Raw genomic sequence first — 12,612 nt, forward strand, 5'->3', positions numbered from 1 at the left:
TGCATACAGCAGAAGGAACACTGGAAGGAAGACAAAATATCAGTTCTGACTGTTTTCCCTCAGAATTCTGACTTTGTAAAATAATAATAATAATAATAATTATTATTATTATTATTATTATTATTATTATTTTGGACCTTGTTTATTTATTGGTTTGTTTTTCCAGTGTTTTCCTTAATCCTCTTCACTGTGTAAACATCGGACATGTGAAGGTGGTGCGTGTCCCTTTAAATGCAGACAGTGACGTCACCGCCTCAGTTGACTTGCTTTGTTTGTCTGAGGTTGTTTTGGCTTCAGACTGACACAGAGACGACGACACGAACACAGAAAACTCAGCAAGTGTCTGACATTTACCCTGTTTTAGGCCGGTGCACTGTTTATTCGTGAGGTTGTAAGTGTGTTATAAAACCGACCGCGATGCCGTCCGACAGACCCTTCAAACAAAGGAGGACATTTGGTAAGAAACCCCGGCTGTGGTGGAGCTAACAGGCTGGAAACAGGGCTAGAGCTGTTAGCTAACAGGCTGGAAACAGGGCTAGAGCTGTTAGCTAACAGGCTGGAAACAGGGCTAGAGCTGTTAGCTAACAGGCTGGAAACAGGGCTAGAGCTGTTAGCTAACAGGCTGGAAACAGGGCTAGAGCTGTTAGCTAACAGGCTGGAAACAGGGCTAGAGCTGTTAGCTAACAGGCTGGAAACAGGGCTAAAGCTGTTAGCTGCCCCTGGGCCTCCGGATACTCTGTTTACAGCTGTACTTCTACGGGTTTACAGTTTTATTTGTATAGATAGTTAGTCTGAATGCGGTATTCAGTGTTTAACGGCAGGTTTACAAACACATTAATAGCTAAAGTGAGTTGCTAACAGTGGGTCAGACGTAAAGTCACATTATTATTTCTTAGCTTTCACGCAAATCAAGGGTGAAAATATTTGCATAGTCAGAACCAGATGAGTGTGTCTCCGGACAGAAAACATGTATCTTATTGTTGCTGTAGTGTTCATGTTTAAAGGCCATCTGGGCCACTGTCACATTAGCTTAGCCGTCCGTACAGCTAGCATGGCCTTATTAGCACGAACAGCGCACAGGATGAGCTAAGCAGGACATAAAACAAGTTCAAACCTCCTGTTTGTCCAAAGGAAAACAACATGTGCTGACACACTATCCCAGTCCACGTGTTGAGTGAATTCTGTTGTAATTTGATCCCTAATGCTGGATAGGGAGGAGCCCAGAGTCTGTCCATTGCATAATCTGTCCATACTGAGAAATGTGGACACAGAAAAACACCCACTGAGCTCAGGTAGCAGCTAGCTTTGGGTAGTTATTAGTACTGAAGGGACTGTCTGAGGTAGGTTAGGTTATAGTTCATAGTTAACCCTGGTTTGTTCCATGGTTCCCCACTGTTTATTGATAGTATCATCCGTCACTGTAGGTTCATGTATGTACCCATAAGACACCAGGGCCACAGTGGACAGTGTTCAAGTGGAATTATATGTTAGTGTAGTCAAAAATAATGAATATGGGACCAAAGGCTGGCAAGATAAGTAGTTTAGAAGTCTGTAAAAACTTGAAGTAAATATGTAGGCAAGGCAGGTTTGTCTATATCAGGGCTCTCAAACTCATGTTCTTTCAGGCCAATTTGATCTAAAGTGCGCCGGACCAGTAAAATAATAACATAATAACCTATAAATAATGACAACTCCAAATTTTTGTCTTTGTTATAGGGAAAAATAACCCATTCAATTATGAAAATACTTACTTTTATAAACTTATCATACAAAAAAAGATGTGAATAACCTGAAATAACTGAAATTTCTTAAGAAAAATAAGTACAGTTTTACCAATCTTCTGCCTCCACTTCTCATTTGTCCATGTGCATTATGGATCAGATCTACAAAGACACTAAACACTGAGGAAGAGGCAGAAAATAGTTAAAATTGTGCTGAATTTTCTTTAGACATTTTCAGGTTATTTATATTTTGTTGTTACAGGATAGTTTGTAACTGTAAATATTTTCATGGCTTAATGTTATTTTTTGCACTAAGACAAAGAAAAAAATTGAAATTTTTAATTCAAGATTTTTTTTTTTGCTTAATTCAAGAATTTTTTTTACTTAATTGAAGATTTTTTGGCTTAATTCACTAACCCTAACCAGACTCTCAGGTATGTACAGAGGTTTACACACTTGTGACATAGGAGGAGCTACACTAGTGCCTGTTTGTGTTTATTCTGTGGTTTTATTTGGTATTGGTTTATTATTATTATTATTATTATTATTATTATTATTATTATTATTATTATTATTATTTTAATTGTACAGCTGTTTTAAATCCTTAATCTATTGTATTTTATTCTTTTATTTTGGTTTGTATTTATTCCTTTGTACAGCACTTTAGTCCACGGGGGCTGTTTTAAAGTGCTTTATAAATTAAGTAGCGAGAGAGAGTTTAATTTTTAATCCAAATGCATAAATGTAAATGTATTTGGTCCCAATATGAAGCAAATCCTGTTTCCATAGATGGACAATCAGAAACAAGTTTAATATTTCTATTCTTCTCATTTCACTGAAACAGAATAGAATAGAAACACATGTTCACCCCCGTCTGTGTGACTGTGAATGCTTTTCCAGTTCCTCTATAATTCACATTTTTCACTACCTTTATGTTTAACCAGGCTGGTATTAGCAGATTCCACATAACGGCCTAAAGACAACGTCCTAGGCCTAAACAAAAGCACCATTCACATTTGACCGTTTCTACTCGGTGCCATTTGAGCTTTGAACCCTAGCAGTGTTTGGAAAACAGCTGAGATGTTTCTGAAACGGCTGGTTCTTAACCTTAGAACAGTTTGTGCTGTAGAGGTGGTAAAACTAGCACAAGTACTGGACAAAAGGAAACAGCACAGATACAACAAAGTCTATGCAAAATAACACAATATGTGATTTTTGTCCATGTTAGGCCCAGAATACATGTGTTTGACTTGGGTTTTGTAAAGTAAATTAATCAGAATATAAAGAACACCAACCGCTAATGTTATTAAATAGATATGTAATAAATAATAATACTTAAATCTATAATAAATGTAACAGTTCTTATTGTGCATATGTATTATATGTAGTTGTTAAATCCCCTAAAGCTCAGAACAGCTGATTATCCCTCAGTGTGTTCCAGTATTTAATGCAGTGGTTTCCAACCTTTTTTGGCTCGTGACCATATTTTAACATCGCAAATTTCTGGCGACCGCAGACATTCAAAACAGAGACATCTTTGTCTTTGAGATGTCTTAGCGGGGCCAGGCGGGCGAAGAAATCTTTCCATTCTCTGTTCAGTCTGTTTTGTTTTGTTTTTTTTGACTGTGACTGTGTCCGGGCAGGTTGAAGCGTAGTAACGCAAGTGGTCACATGGTCAGGTCAATAAAGATATGCCCTCTCAGGTATTATATCCTGCATTTATTTGAACTGGATTTTTAGTAGGAAAAATGTGTGGAGTTTGAATTATAATGAAAATATATTGAATCATTAAAAAAAAAAAAAATTACTAATTTATTATTAATTTTTTTTAATCGATTATTAGAAATTTCAGGTGACCCCAAGGTTGAAAAACACTGATTTAATGGGTCCATGTTTGGATCTGCAGTCCCAGATCTGGACCCGGTACTGCACTGCTGCTGTTTGGACCAGTGGGTTTGTTTTCACGCCTGATGTGCAGCGTGTCACTTCCTGTCAATTTATTACCACAAACCACATCCCAGCACCAAAGAGTAAAATGGCAGAGTCTGCATGGGGGGGGGGGGGTGTCTATATTCACAATAATACAATAATAATAATTATGATAATTAGGGCTGTGTATCGGCAAAAATCTGGTGATGTGATACATATCACAGTACTAGGATCATGATACGATATATCATGATACTGTTAAAAAGGCAATTGTTTGTTTTTTTTAAAAGATTATTTCCTGGAAGAATTGAATTACAGCAGAAATCTGCACAAATCCTAAACACATTTGTATTTGATCCCAACAGGATCTAACGTTCTATCACCAAATGTTCAAACTGTGTACAAACTGAAATTCTGTTTTACAGACATTCCAGTTTCAGATCCTGTTCAAATGTTCAGATTCTATTAGTTCACAGCGAACATCAGAACAGGATTTGAGTTCAATCCCAACAAAGGAGCGAAATTTATTGAATAAAAGAGTGTGAAATAAGAATAAATAAAATATAAACAAAAAAGAAAAACAAAACTAAAATGAACCTCCACAATATCTGCATTTGAATAAATATCTAAAAATATCGATACAATGCATTTTAATATTGATACAGTATTGTGAAATGAAAAATCATGATATATTGCTGAACTGATATTTTCTTACAGCCCTAATAATAATATACTGTATGGTTGAACTGATAGTTTAGGTATCAGTGCTGTATAACAGGTTGTCTGTTACAGATTGTGTGCCGGTCTGTTGTGTGTGCTGACCTTGTGTTTTGTGTCCACAGCTGACCGGTGCAAAGAGGTCCAGCAGATCCGTGAGCAGCACCCAAACAAGATCCCTGTAAGCTCCTTTGAACTCTGATTTCAACATACTTGGACTCCAGGTTCAGAACAAACAGGAAGTAGAAGATAGTGCAGCACAACTGGGAAGTAGTTGGAGATAAATTGTTGTAAAATTTAATTTGGACAGTTGAATATTAACAGGTAAAGCTACATATGCATCAGGTGGTCCAGTGTGTTGTAGTGGTATGGATCTGTACATGAAGGGGGTCAGTACAGTATATGAGGATCACCTTTAGTGTCAAATAAGATGGTTTTATCAGCTGTAATTAGGGATGGGAATCGATAAGAATTTAACGATTGCGATTCCATTATTGATTTTGCTTATCGATCCGATTCCTTATCAGTTCTCATTGGGTGAAGGAATAAAAGAGTAGAAACAGGTGTGTTTGCATTAACTGTCTTTTATATTTCCATCTGCACAGGAAATAGAACATATACAGTATGGACCAATAATAAGAACAGATGATGCTGGGCCCAGTTTCAGGGGGTGGGGTCACAGTGAAAGTGAAACTAAAGACGCTTTACTAATTCCTCTATTGCCGCATTTCTATTGTGTATGTGAAGGTTAAGCAGTGGATAGACGTGCGCTGACAGAGCTTTGTTCCTGCTGTAGGTGATCATTGAACGGTATAAGGGAGAGAAGCAGCTGCCTGTTCTGGACAAGACCAAGTTCCTGGTACCGGACCACGTCAACATGAGCGAGCTGGTCAAGATCATCAGGTAAACACACACACACTGTTAAACACACACTTTCCTGATTATGGAGTCTGTCCTCAGCGTAGAAGGGTCTCACTGAGCTTCAATGGATGTTCTCTAAATACAAAACACCATCACAGCTCCTTCAGAATCAGAATCTCTTTTTTGTCATTGTACAACGAAATCGAGGTCGAGCTCTCTAACTTGGTGCAGAAATTACAAGGCATGACAAAAGACAATAGAAGGCACACTATTTACAACAGGAAAAATAAAGTAAAAAAAGGATTTGTAGATTTGGTAGTGCAAATATTCTGACAGTAGTGCAAATGGAAAAGGAATAGTGCAAATGACATGGGAATTTAAATACTGTCGGATAAATAGAGTGAAAAGATAAAATAATTTAGAAGGCTGTAAACATTAAACAGGTATTACACACATTACAGGGTATGGTGAGGTTAATATTACTACAGTGGACTAACAGTGTCCTTTCGGGTGTTGTAATGATATTTTGTTTGGTTGTTTATTGTGGTGATGGCTTTTTGGAAGAAGCTGTCCCTCAGTCTGTTTGTCCGGGTTTTATGTGACCTGTAGCGCTGGCCTGAGGGCAACAGTTCAAACAAGTGGTTGCTGGGGTGAGAGGAGTCTTTGATCATTTATCTCTCCTTAAGGCGGCCATACACTGTGCGATTATTTCGATCGTTGCACGCAGCTCCATCTCAAACTGTGCGACTCAGTCGTACAGTCAGGCTCACGATTCCTGTTCTCACACTGCATGGACCGATGCTCGTATGCGACCTGACTGCTCACACTGTAGGACCATACACCACAGGACGCACGACACGTTTGAGTGTTGTATCCGGAAATACAACGTTAAAATACCAAGGAATCCGTAAAAGTGCATAGATGATTGTGTATTGGCGTGAGCCACGAAATGGTAGTGCTAAACAAAAACCAACGAGCCGCTTTGGAAATATGTGCCATTATCTGCCGGGAATCAAAAAAGAAGAAAAGACGGTGACTTGTTTGGTGCAGGAATTAGTTTGCCAGACGTGGACAGTATGGGCTGTCAATCCTACAGTGGGAACTAGAGGTAAGCTGCAAAAGCTAAACTGCACTAGGACAACAGCCAGCTACTGTCAGCTTGTACGCTACTGTACGCGTCTGTGTTGGCGCATGCACAGTGTGAGAATTTGAGGCCCATCGGTTCGTGGCACTGCTTTGACAGTACGATACACTCACGAGGAGCGAGCAGGATTTCAAACAGCTCCGTTTTCCTTGCGAACACACGATTGCTGGTCGTGAGGTGGTCGTGAGGTGCTAATCGCTTCTCTTTACCCCATGTACACTGCACCAAGCACGACACACGATTAGAGGCACATCGGGCCCGATCCCAGAAATAGTCGCACGAGTGAGAAATCGCCTCTAAACTCGCACAGTGTAAGGCCGCCTTTAATTAATCTCCAGCTCCTCTTTATTTTCTTAGACCTAGTGGTTGTAAACAGAGAGATGAAGCAGAGTGGACGGTGTCTGTGAGGCCTATGTGTGGTATGTGTGTGTATATTTGGAGCAGTAGATGAGTCTACATATGCTGGTAGTGTTACATACCTGGAGGACCTGGACTAGTATGAGTGTATCTGACAGACTGAGGGTCAAATAGTTTAACCTCCTCAGACCCAGGAAATGTCAACAAAGTCCCAGCTTTTTTTTGTTTTTTGTTAAATCAGTGCCTACATTGGAAACATCATGATACAACAGTTTTTTCAATGCACTTTTAAAAATTTTGCTGGAATGTCCTTTGTGGTGGACAGTTTTCTTTTTCTTTTTTTTTTTTTTTTTTTGGTCTAAAGTTGTGAAACTCTTGTCCACAAATGTGGACAGAAAACCCATAGCTGGGCCTGAGGAAGATAAAAGCAAATGGATGAAAACATCAGCCCTAAATCAGTGGTACAATTTTACTGATGCAGGAAAACTGTGTCTTATAATGAGGTTTGAAAAGTAGTTTTATAATATGTCAAAAAAGATATGTCATGTGTTAAAAATTGAATGAAGATGTATGTTAAAAAAAATTTACAAAATTTTCACTTCTACTGGGAGATTTTCCCAACGATTCGACAGTGAATGACAGGTACCTCCTGAAGATTTTTGGTGCTGCAGCAAAGAAAGCAATCACTAGAAGATGGCTTTGGCTTGAGCCACCGCTGTTAGAGGACTGGATGAACATAGTGGATAGATTTACACTTCTGTTGAGGCTGCAAGCAGAGCTCTACATGAGAAGGTGGAAAAAATGGGTTGCTTTTTTTTATAGACAATTAATGTGGATACTGTCACAAAAAGAGAACTGCTGCTCAGATTTGATTAATTTGCATAGCTTTATTGATACTACATCCAGGTGCCAATTAGGGATGTAACGATATGAAAATTTCATATCACGGTTATTGTGACCAAAATTATCACAGTTATCATTATGCCGAGAAGGAGGGTCTAAGGACGGGGGATGCCCTGGACATTACTCATTTTCTTGCTGTTTATTTGACTGTTGATATTTACATCCAACTGACTCTGTAAAGCCCTTTGAGATAACCTTGTTGTGATATTGGGCTGTACAAATAAAACTGAATTGAATTGAATCATTATTATCGCGGTATTGTTGAAATTGTGCTCAAAATGTTGAAAAAGTACTGATACACACTGAAATAATTTAACCAAGTTGTATTTTGGAAAAAAAAAATAGGCACAATGTCCCTTCTGTTGCAGAAACATTCAAATATTAACCCTTAGTGGTCTGAGTCTATTCTGTCTGTTTTTCAGTCCTTTTGATTTTGCCTTTATATACTATATAAACAAATGTTTACTATACCCATGTTTGGGATCTGTTTTTTCAGCACAACTTCATCTATTTCATCTGTCTATTATTTTTTCACTTTAACCTACTATAAAAACATAAAAGGACAAAAAACACAAAAAAATATATAAAATCCAATTTGAAAAATGTATATAATTTATTGCATAAATAACACACAGATGCTGAACAAACCTTTTCAAAGACTTTAAAAGTGAATATTGGTTCCAAATATTAGGTATAGAAAATTAAAATTGTAATAAATTAAAACTACACTCAAATATTTGACATAAAAGCAAATCTTTACATAGGTGTTTTCTCTGGAAAAGTGCGGTAATCAAACACAGTTATCATGAGAATTACAATTTAAACGGTAATACTAACAGTCTGCAGTTTTACCACCGTTTATCGTTACACTGGTAATCGTACATCCCTAGTGCCAATTGTTAACTTTGTTTTGAATAGTAACAAATACTTATTTGTCGAATGTTGCTTGCTTTGTTATTATGTCTTTTTGTGTAAAAAAAAAAAAAAAAAGGAAAGATTACTAATAAAAAATCAAGGTAAAAAAAAAAAAACATTTCCAAAATGCTATTAATTTTTGTGTAAATTCAGACATGACCGTTTTCAATTTGGGGTTTATTTTTGCCTGATTAGGTGTTAAAAATGACACTCACCATAAACTCCATTCACCCATTCCCCCCCCAGGCGTCGGCTTCAGCTCAACCCCACCCAGGCCTTCTTCCTGCTGGTCAACCAGCACAGCATGGTGTCGGTGTCCACCCCCATCTCTGAGATCTACGAGCAGGAGAGGGACGAGGACGGCTTCCTCTACATGGTCTACGCCTCCCAAGAAACCTTTGGCTGCTAGGGAGGGAAAGGGGGGAGGGGGAGGGAAAGGGAGGGGGGAGGGAGGACCGGTGGTAACCTTTGGATGCGGCGTGGGGGGGTGGGGGCGCTGGAAGGGGGAAATGGAGGTGCACGGTGCAAGAACCAATCAGAAAGCACCGGTGTCTGTGGTCCTGTCCACTGTGTTGCTTTGCAGGCCCAGGTAGCACCCCCACCCCCCGTCAGTCTGGTGTGGGACAAACACCCCCCCAGCCCCCGTAAACGTAAACTTCATGTTGGTCAGTAAGTTCAACGCTAGCGTCTGAGGCCAGAGGGCGGAGTCAGAGCTGTGATGTCTGAGTGTTCCTGCTTTAGTTTTTCTGTTTGGTTCGGTTGCACACAGACTGCACACTTCTGTCCTTCAGTGGGTTTGGGCTGGACGCTCCGACTCCAGCCGGACCGTCCAACTCCAGCGCTGTCGGCTGACCTTTGGACCTTCAGACGTCAGGACAGACATAGAAGTCGTTGCTTGTGCAGTCCACCACTTTAACTCCACTAGTTCAGATTCCTTTTCCCATTATTACAATGACTGTTGAACAAAACCCACTGGTAGTGATTATAATTTGACCTTTTTATTTTATTTTTTTTTTAATTATCGCCTTTTATTTGAGATATTGGCTGTAGTTTAGTTGGTGTTCAACTTGTGTGTTTGTTTAAATCATACCTGTACCGTCAGCCCCGCCCACCTGCTCCTGCCCACCCAGTCGCTGACAATCGGGCTCCAAAAAAATTACCATAACCCTCAGATTTCGGAGCGTTGACGGTAATTTTCCACGTGCAATATTAGTCCCTTCACACTACACATCGAACGCACCTGAGCGCAGTGCTGCTCGCTAACGCTGCGTATCGTGTATATATATATATATATATATATATATATATATATGAGTTAACACCGGTCTGTGCTCCACACTACTTCACTCACTCCCCTGTAAAGCTCCTGTCATCTACGAACCACGCAGTCGCAGAAGGGAAGTTCGCATTATCGCATCCAGACACACGTACTGCGACAGTTGCTCGGGCAGTTGGTGTGTTTTTGGCTCAGAAGCACAAATATTCACCGGTTAGTTTTTCCTGCACATGCGACCATTGAACATCAGCCTCTGGCCAGTAGATCTAAAGGCCTGGTCAGTAGATCTAAAGGTCAGTAGATCTAAAGGTCAGTAGATGTGGTCAGTAGATCCAACTCCACTCTTCCGACACAGAGGACAAACTCAACGCTTTCTTTCTTTTTGTACGCTTGGTTTGACAGAAGGCAGTTTCAGATGGATTCAGTGTTTTCTATCTGGGCGTCAAATACCAGAACCTATAGATGTTCGCAGTCGTCTGTAGCTCAAACCGAAACTGATGAACGACAGCGCAGGAGGGGGCGGCGTCTCCACAGAACAGCTGACAGGACGGGATGCTTTTGTTTGGTTTCTGCAGGTACAGACGGACAGACAGACAGACTGAGCTCATGTGTGCGTCTGGAGCTGACGCAGCCTGCAGGAGGTACCAGAATCCTGCAGGAGGTACCAGAATCCTGCAGGAGGTTCCAGAATCCTGCAGGAGGTACCAGAATCCTGCAGGAGGTTCCAGAATCCTGCAGGAGGTTCCAGAATCCTGCAGGAGGTTCCAGAATCCTGCAGGAGGTACCAGAATCCTGCAGGAGGTACCAGGATCCTGCAGGAGGTACTAGAACCCTCCTGAGGCGTTGGTGCTGAGCTGACCCCAGGCCATGCTTTCAGATGCTTGATTCACTGTGAGGTCCGCGTCTCCTCCCTGGAGCCACCCGCGTCTCCTCCCGGAGCCGTTGGTTGGTCCACTGTGAGGCCCGTGTCTCCTCCCTGGAGCCGCCCGCGTCTCCTCCCTGGAGCCGTCATCTGTGTCTCCTCCTGGAGCTGTCGGTTGGTCTAGTTTGAGGCCCGCGCCTCCTCCCTGGAGCCGTCGGTTGGTCCACTGTGATGCCCGCGTGCGTCTCCTCCCTGGGGCTGTCGTCTGCATCTCCTCCCTGGAGCCGTCGGTTGGTCTAGTTTGAGGCCCGTGTCTCCTCCGTGGAGCTTCCCGTGTCTCCTCCCTGGAGCCGTCGGTTGGTCTAGTTTGAGGCCCGTGTCTCCTCCCTGGAGCTTCCCGTGTCTCCTCCCTGGAGCCGTCGGTTGGTCTAGTTTGAGGCCCGTGTCTCCTCCCTGGAGCTTCCCGTGTCTCCTCCCTGGAGCCGTCGGTTGGTCTAGTTTGAGGCCCGTGTCTCCTCCCTGGAGCCGTCGGTTGGTCTAGTTTGAGGCCCGTGTCTCCTCCCTGGAGCCGTCGGACAGGTTGCTTTGTAAGATTGCCACGTGTGTGACGGTAGCATAGACGTTAGACCTAATAATAAAATGTATTTAATGTAGGAAAACGAATGAGCTTCTTTTGCACATAAATTAATAGAACTATTAAAAAAGGGTTGAATTTTTGTAGGACTTCCTGTATCTATATAAGAGTTCTGTGTTGTTTTTTTATCTGCTTCCTGTCGGTGTCCAGCGCTGCTGCTCTGTACATTCGTCTGCCTTTGTTTAATCAGACTTTATAGACATAAACTGGTTGTCATGCACTACAAACTTTGCATGTTTTGACTTTTTTTTTTTTTTTTTTTTAAATTAATGTATATTGATTTTGCGCAGTAGAAGTGATGGTTTTGTCTCTTTTGGATGTGTTCCCATACCAAAAACTCTAAGTGTATGTTTGAACCCACCCATGTGTGTATAAAGGATCATATAATCAGCTGTATATTCCACAGACTGTTTTTCTTTAGGCTTTCTGACATGCTCACTGTTTGGAGGGGTGTATATAGACGCATTGCTACAACCTTCAAGCATTTGCCAATTAAAAAAAGTTGCCTTTAGTCAATGTTTCCTGTCTTTTCTCTGTGTTTTGAACTCATTAAGGAAACGATGGAGAGTTCAATATACATGCCCACCTATGTGTTTCTAGAGGAGTTTCAAGATGTTTCGTGCCTTTATTCAAACATTCATCGGCGCCCCCTGGTGTTCAAATGGTAAGGCTATAGTATGTGCTCCAAAAAGGGTCATTTTGGGCCATGTCCAAATCTGATTAAAAACTGCTCTAAATTAATATAAATATCTATTCATTTCTGGAGGTATTTCAAGGTGTATTGAGCCTTTATTGAAACATTCATCGGCGCCCCCTGGTGTTCAAATGGTAAGGCTATAGTATGTGCTCAGAAAACAGTAATTTTGGACCATGTTCAAATCTGATCAAAAACTGCTCTAGATCAATATAAATGCCCATCTACGTGTTTCTAGAAGTGTTTCAAAGGTTTTTGAGTGTTTATTTTAATTTTCATCGGCGCCCACTGGTGGTGTAATTGTAATCCTATAGTATGTGCTCCAAAAAGACTAATTTTGGACCATGTCCAAATCTCGTTAACAAGTGTTCTAGATCATTATTCATGCCCATCTATGTGTTTCTAGAAGTGTTTTAAGGTTTTTTTGAGCGTTTATTTTAATTTTCATCGGCGCCTCCCGGTGTTCAAATGGTAAGGCTCAAATGGTATGTGCTCAGACAACAGTTATTTTGTACCATGTTCAAGTCTGGTTAAAAACTACTCTAGAGTAATATAAATGCCCATCCATTCATTTCTGGAGGTGTTTTAAGGTGTTTCGT

General features: G+C 40.8%; 1 protein-coding gene across 1 annotated transcript; it reads left to right on the top strand.

Moving 5' to 3' along the window:
• The first annotated feature begins 272 nt into the window (after positions 1 to 272).
• Positions 273 to 11,830, top strand: LOC115420077 (microtubule-associated proteins 1A/1B light chain 3A). Its single transcript, XM_030135280.1, has 4 exons — positions 273 to 457; positions 4,493 to 4,548; positions 5,164 to 5,270; positions 8,794 to 11,830. Exons 1-4 carry the CDS (start codon positions 418 to 420, stop codon positions 8,954 to 8,956), a joined length of 366 nt encoding a protein of 121 aa, XP_029991140.1. The 5' UTR covers positions 273 to 417; the 3' UTR covers positions 8,957 to 11,830.
• The last annotated feature ends 782 nt before the right edge of the window (positions 11,831 to 12,612 follow it).

Source organism: Sphaeramia orbicularis, chromosome 5, assembly GCF_902148855.1.
Source record: "Sphaeramia orbicularis chromosome 5, fSphaOr1.1, whole genome shotgun sequence".
Classification (NCBI taxonomy): domain Eukaryota; kingdom Metazoa; phylum Chordata; class Actinopteri; order Kurtiformes; family Apogonidae; genus Sphaeramia; species Sphaeramia orbicularis.